Source organism: Scaptodrosophila lebanonensis, unplaced genomic scaffold, assembly GCF_003285725.1.
Source record: "Scaptodrosophila lebanonensis strain 11010-0011.00,11010-0021.00 unplaced genomic scaffold, SlebRS2 tig00001415-arrow-pilon, whole genome shotgun sequence".
NCBI classification, from domain to species: Eukaryota; Metazoa; Arthropoda; class Insecta; order Diptera; family Drosophilidae; genus Scaptodrosophila; species Scaptodrosophila lebanonensis.
Window position 1 is genome coordinate 9,331,742 of NW_022060742.1, and position 25,203 is coordinate 9,356,944.

At 37.7% G+C, this 25,203-nt stretch overlaps 7 protein-coding genes across 7 annotated transcripts; 3 read left to right on the plus strand and 4 right to left on the minus strand.

Annotated features, from left to right (window-relative positions):
- The first annotated feature begins 62 nt into the window (after positions 1 to 62).
- LOC115632675 (augmin complex subunit msd1) lies at positions 63 to 603 on the plus strand. The gene is made up of 2 exons (XM_030529909.1): positions 63 to 113; positions 167 to 603. The coding sequence occupies exons 1-2, from the start codon at positions 77 to 79 to the stop codon at positions 574 to 576; spliced, it is 447 nt and encodes a 148-aa protein (XP_030385769.1). The 5' UTR covers positions 63 to 76; the 3' UTR covers positions 577 to 603.
- Positions 566 to 1,425, minus strand: LOC115632674 (augmin complex subunit msd5). The gene has a single exon (XM_030529908.1). The coding sequence runs from the start codon at positions 1,423 to 1,425 to the stop codon at positions 640 to 642; it is 786 nt and encodes a 261-aa protein (XP_030385768.1). The 3' UTR covers positions 566 to 639.
- A 114-nt stretch (positions 1,426 to 1,539) lies between these two features.
- On the minus strand, positions 1,540 to 2,828 carry LOC115632530. The gene is made up of 4 exons (XM_030529726.1): positions 2,807 to 2,828; positions 1,972 to 2,742; positions 1,788 to 1,917; positions 1,540 to 1,719 (listed from the first exon to the last, which is right to left on the minus strand). The coding sequence occupies exons 1-4, from the start codon at positions 2,813 to 2,815 to the stop codon at positions 1,634 to 1,636; spliced, it is 996 nt and encodes a 331-aa protein (XP_030385586.1). The 5' UTR covers positions 2,816 to 2,828; the 3' UTR covers positions 1,540 to 1,633.
- A 166-nt stretch (positions 2,829 to 2,994) lies between these two features.
- LOC115632529 (porphobilinogen deaminase) lies at positions 2,995 to 8,265 on the plus strand. The gene is made up of 4 exons (XM_030529725.1): positions 2,995 to 3,389; positions 4,567 to 4,639; positions 6,222 to 6,491; positions 6,548 to 8,265. The coding sequence occupies exons 1-4, from the start codon at positions 3,336 to 3,338 to the stop codon at positions 7,987 to 7,989; spliced, it is 1,839 nt and encodes a 612-aa protein (XP_030385585.1). The 5' UTR covers positions 2,995 to 3,335; the 3' UTR covers positions 7,990 to 8,265.
- A 352-nt stretch (positions 8,266 to 8,617) lies between these two features.
- On the minus strand, positions 8,618 to 11,127 carry LOC115632394 (zinc finger protein CG2199-like). The gene is made up of 2 exons (XM_030529524.1): positions 10,996 to 11,127; positions 8,618 to 10,935 (listed from the first exon to the last, which is right to left on the minus strand). Exons 1-2 carry the CDS (start codon positions 11,065 to 11,067, stop codon positions 8,713 to 8,715), a joined length of 2,295 nt encoding a protein of 764 aa, XP_030385384.1. The 5' UTR covers positions 11,068 to 11,127; the 3' UTR covers positions 8,618 to 8,712.
- A 97-nt stretch (positions 11,128 to 11,224) lies between these two features.
- Positions 11,225 to 13,740, minus strand: LOC115632283 (zinc finger protein CG2199-like). Its single transcript, XM_030529372.1, has 2 exons — positions 13,529 to 13,740; positions 11,225 to 13,468 (listed from the first exon to the last, which is right to left on the minus strand). Exons 1-2 carry the CDS (start codon positions 13,664 to 13,666, stop codon positions 11,576 to 11,578), a joined length of 2,031 nt encoding a protein of 676 aa, XP_030385232.1. The 5' UTR covers positions 13,667 to 13,740; the 3' UTR covers positions 11,225 to 11,575.
- A 9,426-nt stretch (positions 13,741 to 23,166) lies between these two features.
- On the plus strand, positions 23,167 to 24,894 carry LOC115632928 (general transcription factor IIF subunit 1-like). Its single transcript, XM_030530220.1, has 6 exons — positions 23,167 to 23,890; positions 23,948 to 24,179; positions 24,250 to 24,278; positions 24,345 to 24,423; positions 24,529 to 24,614; positions 24,675 to 24,894. The coding sequence occupies exons 1-2, from the start codon at positions 23,172 to 23,174 to the stop codon at positions 24,174 to 24,176; spliced, it is 948 nt and encodes a 315-aa protein (XP_030386080.1). The 5' UTR covers positions 23,167 to 23,171; the 3' UTR covers positions 24,177 to 24,179; positions 24,250 to 24,278; positions 24,345 to 24,423; positions 24,529 to 24,614; positions 24,675 to 24,894.
- Positions 24,895 to 25,203: the final 309 nt, after the last annotated feature.

Genomic DNA, 25,203 nt, shown 5'->3' on the forward strand with positions numbered 1-25,203 from the left:
TGTGATCGAGTCGGTAACTATCGATATTTCCAACGATAGATGTCAATGCAAGACTGATTGTCTATTACAATTCGAAATGGCTGAGGTGATTGATGAAATGTTGGCGGGCCTTGGTAATTATAGAGCGAGATATGATCCATTCAAGCTAATTTAATTCGTATCGCAGTCTCGCAGCGCGTAACAATGGACGGGCAAGTGGATAAGATCGGGGCTATCATGGAGAAATCCAACAAGACTCTTTTGCACATTGAATCGAAGACGGTAGCACAGTTATCCGCTTCCCAGTGCAGCTCTTCAAAAGCCCACAACGTTACGCCAGGTGTTGAACTATCATTGGTTAAAATACTGGAGAACTTTCAGCAGATGATGCAGCACAGCACTGAGCCCAACAAACGCATATACAGTGCGTTAGACGGCTGCTTGGCTTATCGGCAACGCGTTGAGAACTTGGGCAGCAGTGTGCGAAAATTGGTTGCACTACGCGATGGAATTAAACAGATGAAGATCGACCTGGATGAGTATCAGCAACAGCAAGAGGAGGGGGATAACGAATTGGAAGATGATATTGGCTACTAATGTAAATAAATTTTATTGAGCATCAAACAATTTTAGGGTTACACTATTAAAGAATGTCTATAGTCAGGCATTGTTGTAGCAGCCGATCTGCATCAGAGTATAGGTGAGCACCTCTATCAAGCTCTCCAGCCGTGCTATTGTATTGCCACCAGTGGCAATCTCATTGGGACTCTGAATATATAGACTGTTTTCACGCAGATAGTTCAGTTGCTGCATATTTTCGGCGATAGTTGTAAGCATGGCCTCCTCTTCGGTGGTAAAAGCATCCTGCGCATCACGCTCGGCTGGCATTAGCTTCTCCAGTTGCTGTGCAAATGTGCGCAATTCACCTACTTTTGCCAGATACGCATCCTGTGCCTTGTCTGCGCTAGTTGCCTCCTCATAAACACGGCGGAGCTTCTGCTGAAACTTTTTAAAGTCCATATAGACTTCGCTGGCACTTCGTTGCTCATCCGATCGCGTCAGGCAGAGTGATGCCGAAACATTTATTACACCGGCTGTACTAATGTCCACACTACTAGCATCAGGAGCTCCAGGTCCCTTCAAAATTGACGAATTTGTGCGTTGTAAATCTCGCTTTTTAGGCGCCTTTTGTAGATTAGTTGGGTACTCCTCGAATATTTTAAAAAGCTCAGCATAGTCCTCTACTGTTGACTGCTCTTTGGCTTCCTGCTTGTTGTTGCGAGATGCGATAGTCTGCATTTCTTCTTGCAACGACTCAAAGAACACCGTTGGCTTCATCACTGATTTTGTGAAGCAGATATCCTTTAAGCTTCGCGCATGATGTAAATATTTTTCATTCAATTTCGCTGCACATACGCTAAAATCTATGTTTCCGCCGTCATCCATACTTGGGCCTGCTCTAAATTACGAGCAATTTTTAAATGACGTGCACAACACATAGTTCCATGCAGAATAAATCGACTATCGATCAAAGATTATCGGATTTTTAAACAGTAGCTGTTTTGTTACAGTAATCTGTTTATTTAAAAAAACTAAGAATAATGAATGAATAATCAGACTTTTACACGCTTATGTTTATAAGACCTTATCGTTATCAGCCATACTCTGACTGGATTGTGAGCGAGAACTGGCCCTTGGGAACTGTGTTGGCATGATACCAAATGCGTGTGTCAACCAGCACTAAAATGGGGGAAAACACTAAATAAATTAACCAAAACATTAGGGTTTTAAGGTATTTTGTTATGTACCTGCATCCCCTGGCTCCACGTAGAAGGAAAATGATTGGCATTGATGATCGCACTCTGGCGCAGGCGCCAGGAACCAACTCTTATTACCCTGCAGTTGGGCTTGCCACATTAAACGAGGTATATAGTCAAGCTGAAATATGAGGATTTATTCGAGATTCACTTTCTTTAAGGGCTCATTACTTACATGCATAACAGCACCCTGTTCATATCCCATTAGGATGAAGTCCGAGTGCGGCATTTCAGCATCCACGGGCAAAAAGTGCGGACGCGGATACAGCTTACGGAGCTCGGCAAGCAGATCAGGATTGCAAACACTCCATCCTACAAACCAAGGTGCGCCTTCGCTTAGGTTTGCACGTTCTTTTGGCATGCGAAAGACATCATGCAGCGATTTGAGATCCGAATTAAAGTGCTGAAATGGGCAATTGGTATCCGAAGCGCCGGGAACACTGGCATACAGATCTTTCAGATAAGCATAGTTGAGTCGTCGTTTGGCTGGCCAGTGAGCCACGGATTGTTTCATTATAATGGGTAGAGACGAGTAAGCGTATGGTGTAAATTCCTCTCGCGTTAAATTGCGTAGAATTAGTGGGCCCTTAATGCCCTTGCAGAATTGGCAATCACTGATGGGACGAGTGGCTTCCCACACGAGATTGTTGTTGGGCAGAAAGCAACGCACGCCCAACAGAAATGAAATGGTCTCGTAAAATACGGGTGTTGCAATCATTATAAACAACATGATACCCAGCACATACCAAACCATATTCAGTCTATTGGGGTTGCGTTCCATGTCGCGAGCCTTACGATATGCCTCCTGCAGATCATGTCTGGACACCAAATTCGTACGCAATGCACCCAGGTGAAGCGAATCCAGCTTTTCCAGAAACTCTTCACCCAAACGTTCACGAACATTTTGCATGCGATTTCCCAGCGTCCCCATGGGACGTGTAAAAAACTAGAAGCCAACATGCACAAAAAAAAATTTGAATACACTTTGTTTATTTATTATCGTTGCTTACCAAAAACATACTACGCTGCTGGTTTACTATTGTTGTTCCGCAACAGCTGCCGATTGAACTCCAGTCAGCTGGCAGTGCTAGGTGGCGCTGCACCGATTTAGGCGATATCGAGTATTAGCTAATAGGCCTATCGAATATTTTACCACACATGCCATTGCAGCCAATGCCACTTAGCCTGTGCAGTTCTCTTTGCTCGGACGTAGTATCGGCCAGCGAAAATCCACTTGTTTTTTTCAATTGGATTCAGTACCGATTAGTACAAAGTCATCGTGACAATAATACAAAAATGTGTGTTCAATAGTGCATTTAAGTTTTCATTCATAGCCTAACTGTCCCAGCTGAAAACGTGCTCAACCAATTCCCTCAACCACATACTATATATCTCGTCTCTCTGTCCTCGCACTTTCACTAAACATACTTAAAGCACTTGGTCAGTATACAGGGTGCAACGCAACGAACAAATCTACGCAAATAAGACAAAGTTTATAGTTAAAAAACAAAAGAAAAAGTTGTGCAATAAGACGGAAAGATGTCAACGGCCCAGCAGGAAAAAGTCATACGTGTTGGTTCACGCAAAAGCGAGGTAAGGTCTAGCGAAAGGTTATATGAATGTACACATTTTCGATTTAAGTCAAGTACATTTTGCCTTCATTTGAATTTCAAGCAGATTTATTCACTGTTTTGAGTTTTGCTGTTGTGCTCGCATTTATGCAAGACTTGTTGCTCTCTGCTGCTTGCCAGTTGCTGTTGCCACCGCCACCGTCGTCGTTGATGTTGTTGTTATTGACGCTCATGCGTTGGTATTAGTGTTTTTTTGGTTAATGTTATACAATCACCGCCAAGCCCAGCGTTGTACAAAGATCGGCGTCCGTCGCACGCACTCTTGATCCGTTGTTGAACAAATGGCAGCGGATGTTGTTGCTACGGATGCGGGCAGAGGGGGCGGCATCAGCAACTTAAAGTTATACGTACAAAAGCGTGTCTTGCGGTGTAGACACCCGTAGTGTCAGCCGTCAGCCGTTTGATTAGTGGCTTTTTAATTACACCGTCAATGGGCCTAACACATAGTATATTTTTTTTACCTTTGCGCACGAAACCAGTTTCAAGGCCACACTCGTTCAGCGACATTTGCACGGCCAATTTACAAGTTGCAATAAATGTTCGATTCAGAACGTAATTTGGGGCGGTTGCTTCTTATTTAGTGTTAATTACTTTCAATGCCAAATTTTAAAACCAAACTTTATAATACTATATGCCCGGGAGTAAAAGCATAGCCGGATGTGACAAAGTCAATGTTTAAAGAGTTTTCTATGAAAATCGGTTTGTTTTTCTAAAGGTTGATAAATCATCCTTTTCAATACTGTTGTATTAGAAATTTCAATATAATAAATAGTTTTATAAAGTACTATTTAGGCGTTCATACAACCAAATAATAGAGTCCTCTCTGCTTTCCTTTTATATAGTTAGCCATGTTTTCAAATGAATTTATTCTGAAATTATTGACCACCTTTGCCATATATGTATATGTAAATACTTATGCATATTTATTCAAACGCTGTGCCAGCTCATTGGCTGTGTATTACTTTGCATTCAGCTGGTGTCACTCAAATTGCCGTTTCACTTAAATGTATAAATTAGAATTTGAGTTTGCATTGCAATATCCACACTCCACTCCTTGCCACTTAATTGCCTTAACAATTGAAGTATTTAAGCAATTATACATACTAATAACTAATTTGTTTATCGCAATTATCTTGCAGTTGGCGCTCATTCAAACCAAACATGTCATCGGACGATTGCAGAAGCTTTATCCAAAGCAAAAGTTCGAGATACGTAAGTGAAAGTTAACGTCATGCAGTTTTTTAATATAAACAAACTGAGAAATATGAGTACATACATATGTATGTATGAATGTACATACATACGTTGTATGCACTTCAATTCGCACATGTGCATACGACCTGAAAAAAATAAACAATTATTAAATGCACTGGACTACTTAGAGTTTTACCTAAGTCATGCTTCATATGACGATATGATTGCCCGTATCGGCATGACACACGACATTTTAGCGTACCGAATTCCCTATATCAGTAGACAGATAATGAAAACGCGTGCTGAAGATAGTATTAAATATAACCGAATGCAGCAAACAGTTTCCTCCGGGGTTAAATTTAATTAAAATGCAAACCCATGCGTATTTCACATTCATATATACATATACTCGTATCTATCTATAAGGCATACACATATACGCGTACATATGTACGTATAGTATACGAGTACATACATTTGTATACATTTTGGGTGAAATGATTGTGGCATGCCAAAGTTTCCAACTGATTACTGGCTATTGTTGTAGCTCTTTTCGTGCCTTTGCCAAACTTTGCTCAATGTCAATGTCTATTTGTTGTTTTAGCTGTTATTTTTATATCTTGTTGTTGCACGGATCGGAAAGAAAAAACTGAGCTTTAATCGTGTCAAATTCTGGGATTACACAGTCTGGCTACAATCGCAATTTCGCTTCTTCTTGTTGAAATCTCAGATGACTTAATAAGCTTGGTGGGTGAACTTTACTCTCAAGCATTAATACAAATAAATACGTACATACGATCAATGGAAAAACAAAAAAGGTCAAACAATTATTAAATATTATACTTATATTTATTATACATACATATATTATATTTGAGTTCAAGTAAGTCTTTGGATGGAAAGTGAATTAATTAAAATGCAGGGAGATGAATAGAAAAAATGTTATAAGAATCAATCAATAGCTAATGTTTAAAAATGGGTTTGACTGTAATAATATCTTTTACAAATAGAAAGTATTGGGATATTCCCAAATTCCACTTTCAATATCAGTAAATTGACTTCAATTTGTTATATTAATCAAATTAAGTATTTGTGACCGCTAATTCTGTTTGCAATTTGAATATAATTTTAATATTTTCGTTTTGTAATTCCTGTATACGCTACCAAAACATTTTTTATTCTGAACGTAATAACATCCTAGTATGTACATACGATTTTATATAGATATGCTGAAATATATTACCTATCCAGTATATAGGTATATATAGTAGGTAATACTATAAGAACGTTTGTGTGGAATGGTGTGTTACAAAATTCCAAGACAAAACACTTGCGATGATAAGCAAAATAGTTGACTCGACTTCATTAGCATTGCGTGCTGATAAAATGTTTGATATGAATATATGTATACTTGTATAGTGGTTCAAGTTAACGAAGAAAATGTGAGGGAGGCAGCGGAACTCGCGTGCTTGTTCCTCTAAATTGCTGCCATAAAGACTAGGGAAGTCTGTTTTTATTAGAACAATACACACAAACACTACCATTGTGAATCCGTCATTGTGAAAGATAATTGATTATATGTCACCCCTTCTATTCGCAGATACGATGTCCACCATTGGGGATCGCGTGCTGAATGTTTCACTGCCGAAGATAGGGGAGAAGAGCCTTTTTACCAGAGATCTGGAGGATGCATTGCGTAATGGTGGCGTTGACTTTGTGGTGCATTCGCTCAAGGATTTGCCTACTGCATTGCCAGTGGGCATGGCTGTAGGCGCAGTGTTAGAGCGTGAGGATGCTCGCGATGCGCTTGTCCTGCGGGAAAACTTTAAGGGTCACACAATTGGTACTCTTCCATCGGGTAGTGTGATTGGTGAGTTGTTATAATAATACTTGTGCTGCCTAAAGTAAAATGCAAAACTCTTTCAGGCACTTCCTCTTTGCGACGCACGGCACAAATACGCAGACAATATCCGCATCTGGTGGTGTGTGATATTCGAGGCAATCTGAATACGCGGCTAGCCAAACTGGATGCGCAAGATTCGAAATTCGCTGGCATTATACTGGCACAAGCTGGACTTGTGCGCATGGGTTGGATGAGTCGTATCAGCCAGGTGCTAGAGCCGACCGATCTGCTCTATGCTGTGGGCCAAGGGGCATTGGCCGTCGAGTGTCGCGCAAACGACACTCTAATACTGACCATGCTGCAAAAACTGATGTGCTTGTCCACCACTTGCCGGATTTTGGCAGAACGCAGCTTTCTGAAGACGCTGGGTGGCGGTTGTTCCGCTCCAGTGGCCGTTTGGAGCAATCTTAAGGGTGGACCCTTTAATGACAATGCAACGGAGGACATTGGGTTATCACTTACGGGTGCTGTTTGGAGTCTGGATGGTCGCATCGAAATTCGCGAGCATCTGGCGTGCGCCCTAAATGAGTCCCAACGACGAAAACGTGCTGCCGATGCAAATAATACGTCGAATGAAGAGGAGCTGCAGCAGCAGGAGAACAATGGCAATGCGAATGGAAATCACAACGGCAACGACAATAGTAACAGCTGCCACTCACCGCCGGCTGCAAAGCGTGCTCGCAATGGCGTTGGCGCCGGTTCTGGCTCGTCATCTAACTCGAATAGTCCCCGACAGCAAGGCAGTCCGCCGGTCATCAACGACGACGCTGATGTCGTCGGCTATAATATGGAGGCTCTGATTGAGCGGCACATTGATTTGGCGCGCAAATGTCCCGTCGTTGGTGCTGCCGACGGTAGTAATCTGGCTGGCGGTGATGGTGGTGGCGATGCGGACTCCAGCAATGCCAATACAGCTGCCCACTGCCCGCTCCAAATCGATGTGGGTCAGGATTTCATGGGCGAGTGTCCATTTGTTAATAAAGAGACGAAAGTCTCATATGCCATGGCAGGCAAATGCCCTGTCACGCACAACGCAGCCTTAGCGACAAATAGCAGCAGCGGCGATGAACCAGATCGGTCAGCAGTAATGGCAACAACAACAGCACCAGCAGCCGCATCAAAATGTCCGTTTGCTGATCTGCATCAGGGTAGTGGCATGGAATTTTCCAAAAGCAGCAATGAGAGTGGTGCGAGCACCAGTCACGGGAAATGTCCGTTTCTGCAGAAAACCGTGAAAATGTTTGACTATGCGGATGAGGAGCAGCCCCAGCCACAACAGCTCTCAATGTTAATCGAGGATGTGGACAATCTGTTCTGTGGCCTCTATCAGCACACCTGCCACAGTCGGGAGCTCTATGTACGAAGCAATAATCTGGGCCAGACTTTGGCCGAGGAATTGATCAAAAAGGGTGCCTTGGATGTTATGAAAGTTGCCCAAGCGGAGATCCACAGTAAAGCCTCCTGAGCGGCAGCACATGACAGAGTACTCCTGCGATCAGACAGGAGTCTCCTAGAGCTTTAAGTTTAGCTATCCTATTGCAATAAGTAGTAAAGTGTAATTAGAGAAACTGTTATCCTTGTTGTTATTACTCCATTCACCACTCTCCCACCCTTTTTGAATATGTTCCATATGTTACCTCATTTTTGTGCTTCCAATTTTTGGGTTAAGCTTCATTATAATTTTTGTATAGTGTTCAGGATTATGGAAACTGGTTCTTATAAACAATTTATAACTGAAAAATCGTGTTTTGTTGGAGGATATAATGAATGTTGGATATAATAAATGGACAATCAGCAGAAATGAGTAAGAAAATCATTTCTAGGAATGAGTTATGCTACAGCTAATACTGATTATCTTTGGTAGTTCTTTGAGTTCTTTACAGTAGGCAGTTGTTTCGCAATTGGGGCTTTGTAATGGATTTGATTCATAAGTAATAACAAATTAAATTATGATTAACTTCCAATTATTGAATGCACTTTATACATTTGGTTACAAAAAGAGGCAAAAATGTAAAATTTAATTTCATTGTTTTTATTGTTGAACAAATGGTTTTGTACCACGTGATACAAACAGAACTAAAACTTAAATCGGAACTAAAATAACAGAATTGGAAAATGCTTATAAAGCATAGTTTTTCTTGCTTCGTTATCAAGTTGTCAGAGCATTTAATTTATCTACGTGTATGCTTCAGATGTGATCGTGCTTCTTCACTAGGTGGCCGCTCAGATATTCGGAGCCTTCAAACACCTTCTTGCATTTCTGGACACCACAAGGTAAACCATTATCTGAATCACAGCTGAAGCTAAAGTGTGCGACATATTCGACCCTTGATTTGAAGAGCTTCTTGCAAATGGGACATTTGAGGATGTTGCTGTGCTTTTTCTGGACGTGCGAGTCAAGGCGAGAGCGCGAGTTCACTGTTTTGCCACAAATGGAGCAATCCGATTCCTCGACATCTGAACTCAGCAACTCCTTTTTATGAGGATTTACATGGACATTAACTTCATCGAACAAATCGACGACTGACGATTCAGAATATTTCTTCTCCTTTCTCTTTTTCTTGGATGGACTTCCGGGATACCCTTCATCAGCCTCTGGCTTAGTCAGATTTGTTTCGGGGGCTACTGGCGATTCGACTACTTTCTTCCACGAATTGCTAAGGTTGTTTTCATTTGGTTTCGCTGGTGATGCTTCAGTTTGGTCAATTCGCTTAATTATTTGTGTGAGTGAAGTATCCAGCTCCAGACTGTTCTCATTAGCTTTACGCTTTCTGGCCTTTTCTGTAGTAGGAATTGAATCAGCAACGCATGCATTAATTTCTTCTTGCGCTACATTGAAGGATGTCTTCGCAAGCTTCTGCTTTGGCACCTTGAAAAGAGCTTCTTTCGCTTCTGGTTCCTTCTTGCTGGATGAGGCCAATCGCATCTCCTCTACATCTGAGTTCATGGCTTCAATGACATCGGGGCTTTCGTATCCCTTTTCACCGTTTGCACTGGTATCAGGTGGGTCTGCTGCTGTAGCCATATGTTTTTTGGTGCAATGTTTCTTCAATTGTTGGTTCGTTGAAAACTTTGAATGGCACAATTCGCATACAAATAATTTTATGGCGGATATTTCATGAGCCGATTTCATGTGCTCTTTCATTGCTTTAACAGTCTTTAAATCCGAATCGCATATATCGCACTTGAATTCCAAGCCGCGTCGTGTTCTTTTGGAAGGGTTTGGAGTAGAGGAGTCGGTGCCATTGACAGCAAATGTATATTCAACAGTCTTTTCATTCTCATGCAGTTTTTCCTTAGTTGGACTCTTGACTGCCGCAGACTCCTTTTCCGGATGGGAATTTGTTGTACCAACTGGTGTTTTAACTATTTCTGGTTTGGCCACGTTGGTTTTTGTGAGTTCACTTTTATCGTGGGTAGCTAAATGCTTTTTTAATGCTTTTTCCTGTCCAAAACCTTTCAGACACACAGTGCATTCATGGACGCGAGTTCTTTTCTGACCGTGCTCCGCCATCAAATGCTTTTTCAAGGCCATTGAAACTTTGGTTTGGAATTCGCAGAGCTTACATTTGTAAAAAGAGGGTCTTTTAAACTTTATCGAGTTATCCTCTTTTTCAACAAACTCGTCCTCACTTTCAGTTTCGTCCATAATGAAAGCCTTTGTCGGGGCGAAGAGTTTGAAAACGGCAAGTTTTTTATTTTGGTTCTCTGATGTAATATTGAGGTTTTCCTTGGACGGTATAATCTTGACGCCATCCAGCAGACTTTCGTCGCATGCCACACGCTGATCTTCGGATTTGCTTTTGTCGGCAACACTTTTCGTCATTTTTTGCTTGGAAGGAGATTTTGGTGGCTGTTCCGCAGGAGATTTTGGTGGCTGTTCAGCGGAAGATTTTGTGGGCTGTTTAGCCGATTGTGATGACTGTTTAGTAAAAGATTTTGATGGCTGTTTTTTGAGACTAATGTTCAATATCTGGGTCCTCTCTACAACCATACTCTTTGATCTCATTTTTCTTGGTTTGAGCTTGGGCTTTGCTGCAGTATCAGTAACGACGTCAACTACTTCTGCAAGTGGTTGTTCAGCAGGAGATTTTGGTGGCTGTTCAGCAGAAGATTTTGTGGGCTGTTTAGCCGATTTTGATGGCTGTTTAGTAACAGATTTTGATGGCTGTTTTTTGAGACTAATGTCCAATATCGGGGTCCTCTCTACAACCATACTCTTTGATCTCATGTTTCTTGGTTTGAGCTTGGGCTTTGCTGCAGTATCAGTAACGACGTCAACTCCTTCTGGAAGCGGATTTTCTTTCGAGAATGTATTAACCAATTTCTGAAACTTTTCAATTAAAGTCGCAGTGCAGAGCAACGATGAGGTGCAGGGAGTGCATAGCTTAACAGGTATGGAGAGCGGTATCTGAAGTAATGTAAAATTTGTTAAACGCTATCTCTCACGTGTACATGCGCCTGTACTTACGCTTCGATGTGTTACAGTTTGAAGAATATCCAGCACTTTTCGGCCGCCAAACGCTTTCCGAGCCGAATACATTTGACTGGGTTTGACTGCATCTTGGCAATTGTCACAGTTGAGCTCTACCTTTTCGTCGGCGCCCATGTTTAATTAATAAATCATACAAATTTAGGCGCACAATATAATATTGGCAGCGGGCTTAAAATGATAAACGATGAAAACGATAGCACCGGCGTGGAAAGTGATCGAATAAATGAACTAGATCTTTTCAATAAACTACATATGCATGTGTTTAGTTGCCTTATGGTGTGGTGGGTTACAAAATTATCGATGCATGCACATAAAAGCAACTGCTTGAAAGGTCTTAGCGACATAAAATAATCAAAATTTGAAATATGCGATTATATTTAAAAATTTTTTCTTTTTGTAAAACTCAGAAATAAAAATTATACAAAACATTATATTAAAGTTCGATTGCCAGGAAAATAAAACAAAAATTATATATATGTATATATTGATCAACAAAAAACTTTTTATCTTTTCGTTACCAAGTTGTCAGAGCATTTAATTGATCTGCGAGTATGCTTCAGATGTAATCGTGCTTCTTCTCTAAGTGGCCACTCAGGTATTCAGCTCTGTGAAACACTTTCTTGCATATCTTGACACCACAAGGAAAACCTTTATCTGAATTACAGCTGAAACTAAAGTGTGAGACATATTCGACTGATTTGAAGAACTTTTTGCAATTGGGACATTTGAGGATGTTTTTGTGCTTTTTCTGGATGTGCGAGTCAAGGCGAGTCCGCGACTTCACTGTTTTTCCACAAATGGAGCACTCCATCTCCCCGACATCTGAATTCAACGACTCCTTTTTATGGGGCTTCACATCGATATTAACTTCGTCGGGCAAATCGACGACTGACGATTCAGAATATTTTTTCTCCTTTCTCTTTTTCTTGGATGGGCTTGCGGGCCCTTCATCGGCCTCTGGCTTATTCCGCTTTATTTTGGGGACTACTGGCGATTCGACCATTTTCTTCCACGAATTGCTAAGGTTGTTTTCATTTGGTTTCGATGGTGATGCTTCAGTTTGATCAATTTGCTCAATCCTTTGGGTGAGTGATGTATTCATATTCTCACTAGTTTTACGCTTGCTGGCCTTTTCTGTAGTAGCAATTGAATTGGCAACGCATGCATTAATTTCTTCTTGCGCTTCATTGAAGGATGTCTTCGCACGCTTCTGCTTTGGCACCTTGAAAAGAGCTTCTTTCGTTTCTGGTTCCTTCTTGCTGGATGAGGCCAATCGCATCTCCTCTACATCTGAGTTCATGGCTTCAATGACATCGGGGCTTTCGTATCCCTTTTCACCGTTTGCACTGGTATCAGGTGGGTCTGCTGCTGTAGCCATATGTTTTTTGGTGCAATGTTTCTTCAATTGTTGGTTCGTTGAAAACTTTGAATGGCACAATTCGCATACAAATAATTTTATGGCGGATATGTCATGAGCCGATTTCATGTGATCTTTCATTGCTTTGACAGACTTTAAATCCGAATCGCATATATCGCACTTGAATTCCAAGCCGCGTCCTGTTCTTTTGGAAGGGTTCGGAGTAGAGGAGTCGGTGCCATTGACAGCAAATGTATATTCAACAGTCTTTTCATGTTCATGCAGCTTTTCCTTTATTGGACTCTTGACTGCCGCAGACTCCTTTTCCGGATGGGAATTTGTGGTAGCAACTGGTGTTTTAACTATTTCTGGTTTGGCCACGTTGGTTCTCGTGAGTTCATTTTCATCGTGGGTAGCTAAATGCTTTTTTAATGATTTTTCCTGTCCAAAAGCTTTCGGGCACAGAGTGCATTCATGTACGCGAGGTCTTTTCTGACCGTGCTCCGCCATCAAATGCTTTTTCAAGACCCCTGGAACTTTGGTTTGGAATTCGCAGAGCTTACATTTGTAAAGAGAGGGTTTTTTATACTTTATCGAGTTATCCTCTTTTTCAACAAACTCGTCCTCACTTGCAGATTCGTTAACATTTATATCGTCGTTCGAAGCGTAGGGGTTAAGAACGGCGAGTTTTTTAATTTGGTTTTCTGATGTAATATTGAGGGTTTCCTTGGACGGTATAATCTTGATGCCATCTAGCTGACTTTCGTCGCACGTCACATGCTGATCTTCGGATTTGTTTTTATCTGCAACACTTTCCGACATTTTTTGCTTAGCAGGAGACTTTGGTGGCTGTTTTTTGAGACTAATGTCCAATATCGGGGTTCTCTCTACAACCATACTCTTTGATCTCATGTTTCTTGGTTTGACCTTGGGCTTTGCTGCAGCATCAGTAACGACGTCAACTCCTTCTGCAAGTGGATTTTCTTTCGAAAATGTATTAACCAATTTCTGAAACTTTTCAATTAAAGTCGCAGTGCAGAGCAACGATGAGGTGCAGGGAGCGCATAGCTTAACAGGTATGGAGAGCGGTATCTGAAGTAATGTAAAATTTGTTAAACGCTATCTCTCACGTGTACATGCGCCTGTACTTACGCTTCGATGTGTTACAGTTTGAAGAATATCCAGCACTTTTCGGCCGCCAAACGCTTTCCGGGCCGAATATATTTGACTGGGTTTGGCTGCATCTTGGCAATTGTCACAGTTGAGGTCTATCCTGTCGTCGGCGCCCATGTTTAATTTAAAAAATCATACAAATTTAGTCGCACAATAAAATATTAACAGCGTGCTTCAAAATGATAATCGATGAAAAAATGCTATCGTTTTTCGGCATGGAAAGTGATCGAATAAATGAACTAGATCTTTTGAATAATCTACATATGCATGTGTTTGGTTACCCACCACACCAAGGGTTTCAAAATTATCGATGCATGCACATAAAAGCAACTGCTTGAAAGGCCTTAGTGACATAAAATAATCAAAATTTACACTATGCACTATTATATTTAAATTTTTTTTTTTGTAAAACTCAGAAATAATAATTATACAAAACGTTGAATTAAAGTTCGATCGCCATAATACTTTTTGTATAATTTATAAGAATGAAACACCTAAAGGGGAGAATACTTGATGTTTGTAAAATTCCTGTAAAATAGAATAACCCTTTTACATACTTATGTACTATGTATATGCATATGTATATGCATATGTATATGAAAGACGTCTAATTTAATCAAATTGTTTGTCACAAATTGTTCGGTCTTATCGTTTTTTAGTTTCTCTGGCCTCTCACGAATCGAATTAACGCCCTATTTAGTGTGCGAGTCGTTGGACTTTTCGAGGCAGCGGTGAGCGTTATTTGCATTACGTACGGAATTTAGATAATTTTTTGAGTCGGACAGTATTTCAGAGTAATTACGTCCGAAACCTCAAGTTCGCACACATATTTTGCAATGAAGGTCAGTGGCATGTTTTCAGTGCCTAATACCTTTTTGTTATTTATCTGTATACAACAATTCGTTGATTGATTTCGTGCAAACACCAAGAATACACATTTGAAATCAATAATAATACAATTACGGTAGCTTGACTGAGTCAAATTGTTTTACCCCATTGCCAAAAAAGTATTAAAAATTTGCGAATGCATTTGAAACCAAACGAGCAAATTCCAATTTAATTTAAAAACAGAGTTTTCAAAATAATTTGTATGATGCTGAAGCGTTAGTGTATTGAATATTGCTTTAATTCTTTGAGAAATATTTTAATAAATCATTAGTTTTTAATACAAACGGTGGTTCATGAACTAGTAGTCGACCAAGGCTCATAAGAAATTTATTTAATAATTTTTATAAATCCAATTGATTTCCCATCTATGTATATTGAACACTTTATTTGGTTAAGGCTATCCCAAGGATTTCTTTTCCTAAAGTCTTGGTTCTGAGCTTGTATAAATTTTAAAACAATGTGTTTATATATTTCCTGACGGTAGCCTTCTGAAAATTCTACGATAAAGTACAATGTACAGTTCTAATATCTTATTTACCATATTTATGATCATATTTATTGAGATCAAATGGCAGAAGTTTAGGATTTAGGTTTTTAATCAATTTATAAATGTTTTCTTTTTAATATTAAGTATTTCAGATAGTATTATAAATCAATATGTTGAATTGCTTACACATATTAATTTATATGCTTATTATTAAATTACATCCAAGAATTAGTAATTAATATAAATTTTACTATTTTTGGCTTATGATTTCTTTTTGAATCAAATCTGATTTGATCGATAAAAGTACATAAATAAATTCAAAATTTGTATTTTGTATTTTATTTTTAGTAAAAATGAATAATATCAAGTACTTTAAGACCCCTCTGACTGAGAATTAAATGTATGTGATATACATATTAATATTTTCAAAACCTTGTACGTTTGCAACTACCTGTAAGAATAGACACTTAAGAAAAGATCCTTTGTATAATTTTGATCAAAAATATGTTTGGCTTAAGTCTAATTTACGTATAAATTGCTTCATTTGTACATGTTGAAAATTGTATGACAAACACAAGAATGCTAAATAAATAAACATTTAATTGAGAAACTAAACAAATTTTGACAAAAAATAGAAATCACAATAACTAGGCTTTATAACATTGATGAGGCAAGGGTATTAAGGTTTCGATGTGTTTTCTCAGGCATAAGTAAGTAGGTTTTTGTTTTATTTTTGTACATATTTATTTTTTCGCTTTGACAATTTGTGCAGAATTTTTTTAGTAGACGGTAATATTTGTTGCCGGTTTCTGCCGTTTCTTGAGCATTTGCCTTCAAATAATTGTTGTACTTGAACTCAGTTGCTTTTTTGCTTTTTTAGTATACTTACTCGATGTATGTATGTTTGTGTATGCGGCTGTAGTTATTGCCTGAAGTGTTACGCTCTTTGAGGCTCAAATTAGAAATTAATTCGTTTGGCCTGGCGTTCACTCAACGCTGACATATACAGGCCAAATGAATCAGATTGCCGGTTGGCCTTAACGCCTCACAACATTCCGTATACGCCCCGTGTGTTGCACCCGCAGTGCAAAGGAAAGATATCGCCGGGTGACGGCGCCTTTAATTTTAATTAGCTTTGCGATTTTTATCGTTTCATATGTACATCGGCTACCGGTGTGGCTGTAATTAAGGCATGGAATTATGCCCGACTTTATAAACTTGATTCGTTCAACTCGATCGGTAGCTCGTACGACAACAACAATATGACCTCCAGAGGTTCTTCTTGGTGTTGTTGCTTCTTCTGTTTCGGTTGTGGTTTCAGCTTTTTTGGGTGTCTTATTCTGTGGCTTGCATTGTGTTAAGCAGAATGAACTAAGCCAAGTTTTCCGACGACTAAGCATGGCTCGGACTGTGGGCTGTGAAATCTTCTAGGCAGTGGTCGCACTCGAAGGTCAAAAGAATTACACAATGGCTTCGCACTTGCCGATTGGATGGCGGACCGGCTAATTTTCGTTCATTCTGTTGGGGTTTCCATTCGTTCGCTATAAGCTCTTTTGTGCCATAATTGAGTTCATTATCATAATAACCCATTGACCAACTTAGCAAGCGTCGTCAGCCGACAGCCGAAAGCCAAGAGCCAGAATCCGTTTGGAGTGGTGGGTGTCGATCACCGTGTGCTAAATGGAGTGTCCAATTCTGGGTGTATGCTAATTAGCCTTAAAATAAATACCAATGTGGCCCACACCCAGCTTACTTTCGACTTCACTTCCAATTGGCAATTAGCTTTGTCAACAGCTGGCCATTTGATTTATTACACGCCTCCAGCAGCCAATGACTTCAAAGTTTAAACGCTCACCTTTAGCAATAAATTTTAATTAATACAATTAAACATTTAAGCAATTAATGGACATGTCATTTGTCCACACGTGGCGCACTTGACCCAACTTTTGTTTGTTGTTCTTTTTTTTTTTTGTAACAAGTTCTGATGTAAAAAGGTCAATAGGTATATTATTGTATTGGCATCGAAATGGTTAAGGTATTGGAGGAACAACATTTGATTTTGAATATTGGAGATTAAATACACTGATATAACACATTTAGGCTGAACTTTAACTTCATCTGTAATAATGCGTGTTATTTCAAATTCAATTGAGCTTAGGCCCGAGCCCCAAGAGACTTAGTACATACATAGCATAACTTTGATAATCTGGCAAATAAATTTAAAATGTAATTTTTATATGTTAAATCATTCACTTAACTCTAAGTATTTCATGTTTTTAATACTCCATATAAATAATGTTTAAAGGAAGTATTCCTTACTAGATGTTGAGGCTTTTTCTACATTGTTTTACAAGTATATTTACAATTCACGAAGTGACTTTCCATTCTTTGAAATTAATGATTTATGATAGGATAAATGATTTCTTAATTAAATCAACGCCAAATGGGTTGTATTCAGCACACTATACAGACTTTGTGGGCTCTACTGGACTATACTGTGGTACAACATTATGAATTGTTATTAGTATATAGATCTTAGGCACTAAAATATTTTCAAAAATTTGCTCAAAACAAAATTGTAATACAATTTAAATGTTAAAGTATGTTGAACACTGTTTCGGTTTAAATACAAATTGTCTGATGTCTCTGATTTTGGTCCGATTTTTAATTAGTGTTCTAATTTTCAATAAATGACCTTTAAGTGGTTTAAAAGCAAAATATGAAACGTTGAAAAGCTTTGAGTTTTATCTACTAAGTATATTACTATATCTACTGATATTATTACATATATATAATTTAAATATATTTCATGGTCATCTGTCTACCTTATTAACAAGTAGTTGTTGTAATATTTCAGAAGAGTTTGTTTGTCAGATTATTGGGCTATTAACTATTTAGCTAAGTAGAGGAACTCCTGTAGTTTTTTTAATTAAAACTATAATTATAACAAAACAAAAGTAAAAATAAAAAATTTCAATGGCTCAGTCACTTGTTAGATTGTTTGACCTAAAGGAGATGAAAAATCTACTCTCCACACGCAAGGCTCAGCTATATTTATGTGTGTACATCTATCTATCGGTATGTCTATTTATAGACACATAAGTATAAGTTCTGTATGATTGGGGCAGGAAGTTTTCATTTTCATTTTTGTTTTCGTCAGTTAGAAGTGAAGCAATAAAAAGTTATGATGGGCATTATACAATCAGTTTCTATGTAAACGCGTGTCATGCCATAAACACTGCGAGTCTTTGGCTTCCTACAGTTTTCAAAGTTGCGGAAGCTAATGACACAAACTAACAAATACTCGGAGACGTTCCTCTCCAACAGATAATTGTATGCTATTATGTCGAGCATTTAAAAATAAAGTCATAATCCGGCTTTGAGATTTATTTTTAAAAACATTCTAAAAATAAGTCAAAGATTATTGTTGTTAAGTCGATGGCATATATAAAGCAATGAAACGAAATTAGCAAAATGATTTCTATTTAATTGCATATTTTGGCCAATTTATAAAAGGTAGAATGATAAGTCAAATGAAAACATGTTTCTTTATAAGTATCTCAAGGATACTTGTTCTGTGTAGATGTTTTTTACGTTTGGGCGGCTGCTTCTTTTTATTTCGTCACTGGCCAAATGGAGACCTCTTTTCTCAACCACAGCCACAAACAGTTAAGTATCAATGATATCGATAGTATAACTTTTCTTAAAAATGTTTGATACTATTGTAATACTATAAATACAAACTAGAAATTTATGTATGTACGTATTTAAAACTAAATTAAGCCCAATACATCTAATATGAGATGAACGTAGGCCTCCGACAAAGCAAGCGATGCTTATACATATATCGAATTCAATACACCATTTTGGCAGATTTATTAGGTCAAAAATGTATATATTCGTGTATATGTTAAATTCAATACACCATTTCTGCAGATTTATTAGGCTAAAATCAATAGATATAGTTATCAGCAAAAACAACAGAACGTTGTTTGTATTCATCGTGTTCCCTTTTTAATGATTTTGAAAATGGAAACACTTTGCATCTCAACCATATCGCGTATAAACATCTATAGATTTGTGTTTCTATTTTCCATTTATTGTCACCTAATAAAAAATAAAAAATTGAAATTTAATAATTGAATGCGGAAGCTGAGAATAGAACTCGAAAACTTTTATAGATGAAACAGAACTACTTTGTAATGGGATTTAATTAATTTATTATCTGCATTAAAGACAATAAGCCGAAAACACTTTAAGCAGACAAAAGCTACAACAACAACAATAACAACATAACAAAGAGCACTTCAACACCATAACCAAAAGAATGAAGCATAGAAAAATAGAAATAAATAAAAGCACTCAGCAAAAAAATCAATACCCCTGATGTCGAAGCAGCCACTGTCAATAAATCGCATTAACAAATGAAAAGAACAATGGCGACAACAACATCAACAACAACAATTGTAACCAACAACAACAACACCATTCAATAATTGCCAGAGTCACTTCACAGCGATTAATGAAAAGCAACACAGCCACCACAGATAAGTGAAGCAAGTGGCGCAAACTCTAAAAAAGAAGAACAGAATAATTTTTATATTATATACTCGTATGTATGTACATGTAAGTGTGAGTTAATTACTGTACTATATGCATTGATTGTTCCGAGGCAAAGGCAACATCGCAGCTACTAATGGCAAAAATAATGACAATGCTCCGCAAGCGTTATACATAAATATTGGTATGTAATATGCTAAGTAATAGCTACACGCCACCAATAACAACAACAACAATAGTGGTAGCTATAATGGACACTGTTCATTGGGGCGTAGCTGATGGAGCCGTACACGCACTATTGTATGCAACAACAACAGAAACAACAATAGTCGCTTCTTTGGCCCGCTTCCGGGTCATGCCCGAAGGCGGTCATCAATGTGGCGTTAAGTGCCTGATTTTGATGCTAATCTGTGTTTTACATTTTGAACTTTATACACACACGCATACACTAGACAAAATAAGTATTTGGACAAAGCTCACAGCAGACTTTCCGATGAGATATAGATTTCAAATTTTGCACATAGCTAAAAATGCAAAGGGTCTCTTTAAATTGGAAATTCCTGTAATAAATTTCTTTAAATGTGCTCATAATATAAATCAATTTATGATATTTATCTTATCTTAATTAGACTTTGATTGCCCCATATTATGATCCAGTCTAAGCAAATTTAGAGAGTTTCAAATTCGCAAAATTTTTGTTCATTAATGACGCATATTATTTGGAAAAGTTCTTTACCGATTAGTCTAAAAATAACATTTCGCAATTTCTACGCCGATTATAACAAATATCGAGAAAAAATATTTTTACTAAACAGGTTTAGCAACGAAATAACGTTTTTTTGAAGTGAAATTTGTTTGATTTATAACTTATTGAAATATATTAATTAGTTAAAATATTAGGTGATAAAAAAAGGTAAGCATTTAGAAAAAAGGGCAACAAATTTGTTGATTAATTTTTGTGTTGTCGCAGTTAAAAAATAAACTTACTTAATAAGCAAGCGAATTATCATATTTCGTTGCTTATAAGAAGTGTTAGAATAATAGAATAAAGTTAAAATAGAAAAGAAGAGAAATGCTTGTATCTAATTACTAAATTTGATTTTTTGAATTTTTGTCAAAAGTAATTAACAAACAGAAACAAAAAATACATAACTAAGCGAGATCTGTTCACTCTTCTATTCTTTACATTTGATTCTAAAAAGGGCACGTGTTTTCAATGTGAAAGACTGGATATATTTCGGGACATATTTATTTCAGTGTTTCTGAATAGTTTTAATTACAACAATTTAATGCAAGAGTTAATTTAGAGTATGGTAAAAAAAATGATCGCTTTTAAATCTCCGTCCAAATGCTTCTCAATGTTCTGATTTGTGTTTAATTTGAGTTATTACGCCTAAAAAGTTCAGGGGCTCATGTGTAAATTACGTTGTTTTGTTATTTGTTTTTCTTATGTCATTCAATGACAAATTATTTGTAGTATTTCGCATTTTTCCCCGCACCCAACCACAGATCGCAGAGCTCCAAATCGTTGACCACCAATGCGGCAAAAGTGTGATTAATGATTTTGATTTTTGGCCTGATGCCAGCATCCAAAGATACCCACCACGAGAACTGGAATTAGTCTTAATTGATTCGAGCGCGTCGCTTACTGTCATCATTAAAGAACCTGAGCGCTAAAGTTGCCGCTAAACGTCGAACGTCGAACATCGAACACCGCACGCCGAACTTTGAACGCTGAAGGCAGAACGCCAAACGCCCGTTCCAGGCGTTTATTCTGTGTGCTTTGCTAATTTGCAGCATCTTTGGCGGCAGCTTGATCGAAGCGTTTGGTTCCGCATTGCTGGCCAGGCACAACGCTCAGATCATAAATCATCGGATGGCGCATGGCAAGTGACAGCGAAAGCTCCTTTCGCCTTTGCCAACGCTGCGTATGCGCAATCCCCTTGGAATGCCACAACATTTCTAAGTCTTTCAACTCTGTAGAGATACAACAATTGTAGCGAAAAACGTTACATAATGCTGCAAGTACGTTTTGTTGTTGTTAAATTTTTGAGCTACATTTGAATTCTTTTTTATTTCTGTCGCGCTTTAGAATTCCTAATGAGTTGTGGAACCTTCGGCAAGAAATAACAATAACAATAACTAGTTTTATTTTTAGAACAAAAGTATTTGCTGTTAACTAAAACTAATATTTGTCTAATGATAATGAAACATAAACAGAAACAACTACAACAATCTCAGCGGCTATAACAGAAGCACAATTACCTACATTTTGTGTGTTGCTTGTTGATTATATTGTTGTTATTGTAGTTATCGTTGCTGTTGTTGTTGTTGTTGTACGTACGTGCTATATCGCGGGAATGGGGAAGTTCAATGTCGCCTACTCAACGACAATTCTAAATGGCTACAGGAAGCAGCAACGAAATTGAATGAAGCTAACAAGAGAAACACTTAAAGTCTACATAGTCGAATGTGTAATACACTGTACAATCTTTTCGTTTCTTCCGTTTCGAAAATAACAATATTTTTAAATAGTCTGCCAAAATCGACATTTACAGACAAACATATTTTTTATTTATTTATTAATAAAGGAAAAAAACTTTTTCCGTATATTTATTTCTACATTAACTACAATATAATAATGGCAAAACATTTTAGTCATATGATGAGAAACTAGCACTGTTTCATATATGTATAATTCAATAATTTAAGAAAAATTATAATTATTGAAGAGTCACAAACTCCAGAGAGTTAAGTCTTGTCATCAATGCGGATTTGACATTTTTAAAAAGAGAAAGTCATCTCTTTAAGCCTCTAAGGAAACTATATAACACTGTTGAGTGTTCAATTTAAACAAAAAATTAAAAATAAAATGTGTATTAAGAAAATTAATTGTGTTTGTCATTAATGTGACTTGACGACTGACTTTTTGGGGATTGTGCTAAATCGGCCACAAAATATCCGAAGATTCTAATTTTAAAGGAGCTGTTTATAAAAAAAAATGTTTGTTTCATATCTGCGCAAGGAAGACAATCATTCGACATCCACACATATGTAGTATATGAGATTTTGGATGAACATTGTCTGTCTAATAGATAATATATTACGCCTTTCATCCAAGGGCGTACGCAGCTTTTACCAAAGAGGGTCCAACAAAATTAAAATTTTGATTAAAGAATGCACGGTGCATTTAATTAATAAATTTATGCACATGATCAACGAAAAAACTTCAACAAATGTACCTCAGTTCCATTTTAAGACGAAATAGTGCGCCATAATAATGAACGTGTGGTCGACTTTATATAGCAACATTGCTTCTATCTGCTCCTTCATAGGTACAGCCATTATAAATTTTCTCAACGTCTTGCCGAATATATCGATTAAACATCGATAGGTCATTGTTGATTTTATGACACGATTGAGCGTTTCAAAGCACTCTTATCTTCCAGAAATCTACTTGTAAAAATATATAGCTATATCGCACTATTGGCTGTGTTTTGTTCTTATTTTATTCCATTATTAATTTTTGGGGCTTCAACTGTCAAATGAATTGGCATTGGGACAAGGCTAGAAAGTTATCGGACTTTGACAGAAAACAATCCATCATTTTATTTGAGAGCCTCAGTTGCTTTTTGCAATTAAAAGTGAAAATTTGAAATTTTCGTTCGTGAAAAACTAGATGTTATTATGTCGGCAGAAGCAGCGACATCCAAGTATAACACGGGCAGTGTGAAGAAGTCCCAAACTGGAATAATGAACTTCAAAAGCACGGAAAACGTTACGCAGTTTAACGGCATAATGACGACAGAAGAAGAGCGGGAATCCAGAATGCATTTGATGAAACGCGAGCATTGGGGGGACGAGCAGGAGGAGGACGGCGAAGAAGATCCAGAGGAAGTGAAACTGGCAAAGATAGCAAAAATGGTTTCTGAAAGAGATGAACAAATTGATTTCGAAGAACAGTCATCCCATTCGGAGGACGAAGAGCTTAATAAGGGGGCGTACGAAATAGTTAATTATGAGGAAACATTTCCAGCTGAAGAGGAAAAAATGGAATTTGACAGAGATGAGGAGTCGGATGTCAGCGGTAAAGAGTCTGACGATAGCGATGATTCATCGGACGATAGCGACGACCCATTAGACGATAGCGATGACACATCGGATGACGGAGATGAGGAGTCAGATGATGGGCAAGGAAATAAGCAGCATTATAAAAATCAGTCCAATTCGTCGAGCGAATCAGATGATGACGACACGGAATCCAAGAGTGATTCTTCAGATTCTAGTACAGATTCCGATTCTGATGCCAAATCCGATTCGCCAGCTAATGGCACAAAAAAGATGAAAGTCAAAATGGGAGCGAGCAAGCCCCCAATACCCCCAGCAGTGGCCAACAAGAGACTGGAGTAAGTAAACAATGCCAATGAGGATGTTGATTTTCTCGAAATACGTTCTTTTTGCAGACAAAATAGTATTTCCGTGGAGGCTGTGCGTCGCGCCTTAAAACGCAAGCCAATGACAGCCACTCAGCTGATTGCCAAATTCAGAAATAAAAGAGCTGGCATGTCAGGTACTTATGTGGTTCAGATGCTGCACGGCATTCTAATGAAAATAGACCCAAATAAAGAAATCATTCAAGGGAAAATGTATCTCTGGATTAAGAACGATACGGAAGAGCCCACAAAGCACTAAGTAGTAAGTATATGAACGTCCAGCCCCAACTGTGCATACAACAATCAATTTTCAATAAATATACTCTTCAAAGCCAGCAGCAAAAAATTATACAGCTCTCAAGTAAGTCTATAAATAATATACATATATATTAAGAAAAGGGGTAAATATTTCACGCGTTTTCTGCAGATTCGACAACTAAAGAGCTATGATCGGAATACCACAGACTAGATTTAAATTTAATAATAACAATAAATACTCTCACAAGGTATGTGTTGCTGATAAGTGACAGCCAAAAATGCTACCGGTCTTATATTTAATGAGACTTGTATATGTAAATTTTTGTTAATTATATAACTCATTTATTCAATAGATTCGTTTCACAAGCCAAAGCTAACAGATTAGCATGAATACCCATACAACAGCATCATACTTCACACTGGGCAGGAAATAAGCAAAGTAAGTGTAGAGGGGAATGATTTAAATATATCTATTGTTATCAATTTCAATATTTTATAGAATTATAGAATAGAATCAGCAAATACGCCCGCAACTAAGGAAGGCACAAAATATGCAACGGCATTATCTAATGAATGGAATCTGAATTAGCCGATGCTAATATTTCTAAAAGAATAAAAAGACTGACTAAATATATACAAGACAGAATGGAAACTGTAAACAGTTTTCCAATTGATTGTAACATAAGCTAATGCAATATACTTAGTTCGATTATTGTAAATACTTTGAACAATGAAGCTTAACTTAAGTCTTAGTTTATGAGAAATCGAGTTGGTATTCGAACGTATTTCTATTATCTTTGTCCCAAGTGTAATATGATAGGGTTTCTTTCTAAGTGTTTAATCAAAATATGTATGATGTGCCAATTTAGTGCAGCTTTAGTTAATCGGCAGACTCTTCAAGTTGTGAAGCAATAACGAAATTTAATAGGAACCTTTAATAAACATGTAAATAAAAATGAACTTATTAAACTTGATTATTATTAGTTTTTGCATTTCAAGTCCGTCTACGTCCGAACATACTAAGAAAT